General features: G+C 40.3%; 1 protein-coding gene across 1 annotated transcript in view; it reads left to right on the forward strand.

Annotated features, from left to right (window-relative positions):
* LOC107096026 (fas apoptotic inhibitory molecule 1-like) overlaps positions 1-1,297 on the forward strand; it is a 3,482-nt gene extending 2,185 nt beyond the window's left edge. Inside the window, exons 2-4 of the mRNA XM_015392480.1 lie at positions 204-432; positions 509-558; positions 678-1,297. Coding sequence (XP_015247966.1) covers positions 204-432; positions 509-558; positions 678-827 — 429 coding nt within the window. The 3' untranslated portion in view covers positions 828-1,297. The remainder of the gene's footprint in view (positions 1-203; positions 433-508; positions 559-677) is intronic.
* Positions 1,298-3,724: the final 2,427 nt, after the last annotated feature.

Genomic DNA, 3,724 nt, shown 5'->3' on the forward strand with positions numbered 1-3,724 from the left:
ATGCAAATAGAAACGGATGAACGGGTCCCCCCCTTTGGAATGGGGTTTATTTGGTTAGCCTGCAATGCCCCATACCTGTCTATGTCTCTGAAAGGGGGTCGTTAGAGGGAATTGTTGGGAAACATCTTCAAACTTGGAGCAAAGTTGGTGACGGTCCCCCCAGACCAGGACCACTGGATCAGTGAGGCGGTTTTTCTCTGCAGGAGGTGATCAGGAAGGACTGGATGTTCAAGCTGGTTGGGAAGGAGACCTTCACTGTCGGCAGCGCCAACACCAAGGCCGCCATTAACATCGAGGCCGTCAGCGGCTTCGCCTACGAATACTCTCTGAACGTCGACGGCAAGAGTCTGCAGACGTTCATCGACAACAGAGCCAAGACCACCAAGACCTGGGTGGTCCAGGTGGACGGGACGGACTACAGGGTGGTTCTGGGTGAGTCCAGAGGAGGTCCGGGGACAACCTCAGCCTGTGTAGACGTGTCCTGATGGACTGTGATGTCTTTTAACAGAGAAGGACACCATGGATGTCTGGTGCAACGGGCAGAAAATGGAAACAACGGTGAGAATTTCTATCCCGCCGTCTTCCTCTGGTTCTGATGAAGATGATCTCTGGTGTTTATTATAGTGTGATGTGCGTCCACGCCTCAGATTCTGTGTCCCCTCGTGTCTCGTCCACAGGGGGAGTTTGTGGACGACGGCACAGAGACCCGTTTCTCTGTGGGAGACCATGAGTGCTGCATCAAGGCCGCCAGCAGCGGGAAGAAGAAGAACGGGATCATCCACTTCCTGCTGCTGGATGGGGAGAAGGTTCCTGCTTCGTCGCCGTAGAGACGGACCAAGAGGTCCAGATTCAGAGACTCCAGGATGGACCTCATGGTCATCGACTCTTTATTTAGGGTTTATTCTAACGGATGATTTTCATTCATGTTGGCAGAAGAAATAAATCCTGAACTGAGCAGATCCTGCTGATTTTATTTTGAAAGGCAGAGGTCATCTTTGCAGCGACAGCTGGTCAGCACAGACATTATGCCTCATTGGACGCTGGCCGGCATGCCTAGACGGCGGCCATCTTGGATCAGACCAGCTGCTGACAGGATGAACAGGAGGCGCCTTGGATCTCATCTTAATCACAGGAAACTCACCTACATGTCAGAATCACTTAAAGACCAAAACACCTAAAATATAAAAATATATCTTTAACTGATTAAAGAACAAATGTTTACAGATCAATAAATAATAAAAAACAAAAAACAATTAGTTTGAAAAAGAGTTTTGGAAAGTTTATTAGTTTAGTTTAGTTAGACACAACATACATTTACCATTCACTACGATTTGACAAAAAAGTTTTGACAATGAAAAAAAAAATAAAAATAAATTCTTAAAAAAAATAATAACTTACAACAAATTTTCCTCTATAGATCATAATACATAAAATTCTGAATAATAATACATCTCATAAATATGTAATATTTGTCAAATATAATCTTATATTAATATAAAACTTTGTGTTTATCATATTAATATTTAATTGCAAAATATATAACATTGCATCCAGTTAGAGTTCAGTTTAATTAGTTTTTAATCTGAATAAATGTGGTAATCTAACTGAAAGGTTTTTTTTAGAATTAGTTTTGGTCTTTTAAGGGTCTCTGAAAGGTCAGAGATTATTGTGATTTTATCTCTGACTCTTTCCTGTGATTAAAATGAGATCTAAAACGCTTCCTGTTTATTCTGACAGCAGGTGTCTGAACCATGGTCTGATCCAAGATGGCCGCCTTCTAGGCACGTCAGCCAGAGTCCAGTGAGGCGTCTAAGGCTATCAGAGCCATGGGAGCACTGATATCTATTTATCCACTTGATCACTGATAGCCCTAAAAAAGTGAACCCACCGTCCGCCATCTTGGTACTCCCCACTCCCACAGAGCCATGCAGTAAAATGCCTCCCTGTGCAGCATTTAGCTGCTAAAACCAGCAGCTTTCTGTCTGCAGGAAGTCGTTCCTCAGGTTATTCCCAGTCAGTGGATGAACTAAGCAATAAACCCATCTATAGCCGATGGATCCTATAGTTTAGTCTGCAGACTAACGTTAGTCTGGCTATCTCAGACTGACTGGAAGACATTGAACGTTAGAAAATAGAAAGTAGAGGAAATAGAAACTTATTCACTGTGAAATGTTGGAGTTCTTTATTAAGTGGATGATGCTGTCGTTTGTATAGTGTTTGGTTTATTTCTCATTTGAAAAAGTAATTAGCTGAAATATATTGCATGTTAGATTGAAAATGAGTGTATATATGTATATATATATCAACCATGCATGGACAGTTTGCAAAAAGAAAAACACTATAACATTAACAGATGTACTTGTAATTCAGTCTTTATGTAAAATATCGTGGCAGTACATGTAATATACATGTCATCAATACATGTATATTACATGTATATCATCAGCATGGGCGGTTCTAGAGCAGGGCCAATGGGGGCCAACAGTAGATCATGTCCTAGCCCCTCTGATGGCCCCTGAACTGAAGACATAAAACTAAGAGAAATTCTAGTGATGATCTGAGCTGGAACAGACATGGTTACTGATGGATCCTTTGGATCTATTTCATTTTTTTTATTCACAAATTCGGTTTTACTAATTATTTAAAAACAATAAGGTGACAGCTTCAGTGGTGCTGAGATAGGATCCCAGTTTTCATCTGCTAAATGTTTTTTTTCAAAACAAATTTAAAAAATCTTTTATTTTTTACAGCTGAATTTATCAGTTTTTATTTAGTTCTAATTCAGATTTCATAGAAGATGCTAATTTTAACTTAAATTAAGTTGGAAATATGTACAATTCCTAAATTATGAATGTATATTCACCTAATAAGAAACAGAATTATTATTAAACCTAATGGAATAGAAATGTCCATTCATGCAGCTCTATCGATATATTTGAATCCTTTGCCATGTTTTTTATTTCATGCTTTTCTGGGCCCCCATGAAAACATGCTGGCCCCCTCATGGCCCCCTGGAACATTTGGTCTAGATCCGCCACTGATCATCAGTTTAGGCTCATCTGTATTATTCTGCTCCATTAACACATTCATTTTATTGTGATTTATTTGTATAATATGTTATATTACCTGATTTATAGACTTCATAATGACTCAGCGATGTGATTGGCTGATTGTTTTATTCTAAGTTAAAGTTAATCTACTGATGCTATGAAACAGCCAGTCTGCGTCAAAGTGAGGAATTTATCTTTATTTAAAAAGTCTTAAGTCCCTGAAAATGAGAACATCATGGTTGTTCGATGCTGTGGCGCACATAAAGTTCACATTATGACCAGTCTGACTAGGGAGTACCAATATGGCGGCCGGTGGGTTCGCTTCAGCCCCTTACTACCAACAGGCAATCAGCAATCCAGGGAATAAATATCAGTGGGTGACAGGCTGACAGGGCGGCCATCTTGGGTCAGACCAAGCTGCGGTCAGATAGATTGAGGTAAAGGTTTCTTTATGTTTTCTATTAATCTGAATCTGATTAACTTTCCACGGATTTCCAGATTAATTAGCTCAACGTTTCTGGGGCTACATGAGACCGAAGGACTGACAGAAATGATTTTCTAATTTATTACATCATTCTGATTTTCTGTTGACAGCAAACTTCCAGAGCTGCCTCTCAGGATGCCTGACTTTTATTCCTCGTATGGCTGCTCAGCCTGGATTCAGTTTAGGTTTT

The sequence above is a fragment of the Cyprinodon variegatus genome, unplaced genomic scaffold, assembly GCF_000732505.1.
Source record: "Cyprinodon variegatus isolate N-32 unplaced genomic scaffold, C_variegatus-1.0 Scaffold592, whole genome shotgun sequence".
Classification (NCBI taxonomy): domain Eukaryota; kingdom Metazoa; phylum Chordata; class Actinopteri; order Cyprinodontiformes; family Cyprinodontidae; genus Cyprinodon; species Cyprinodon variegatus.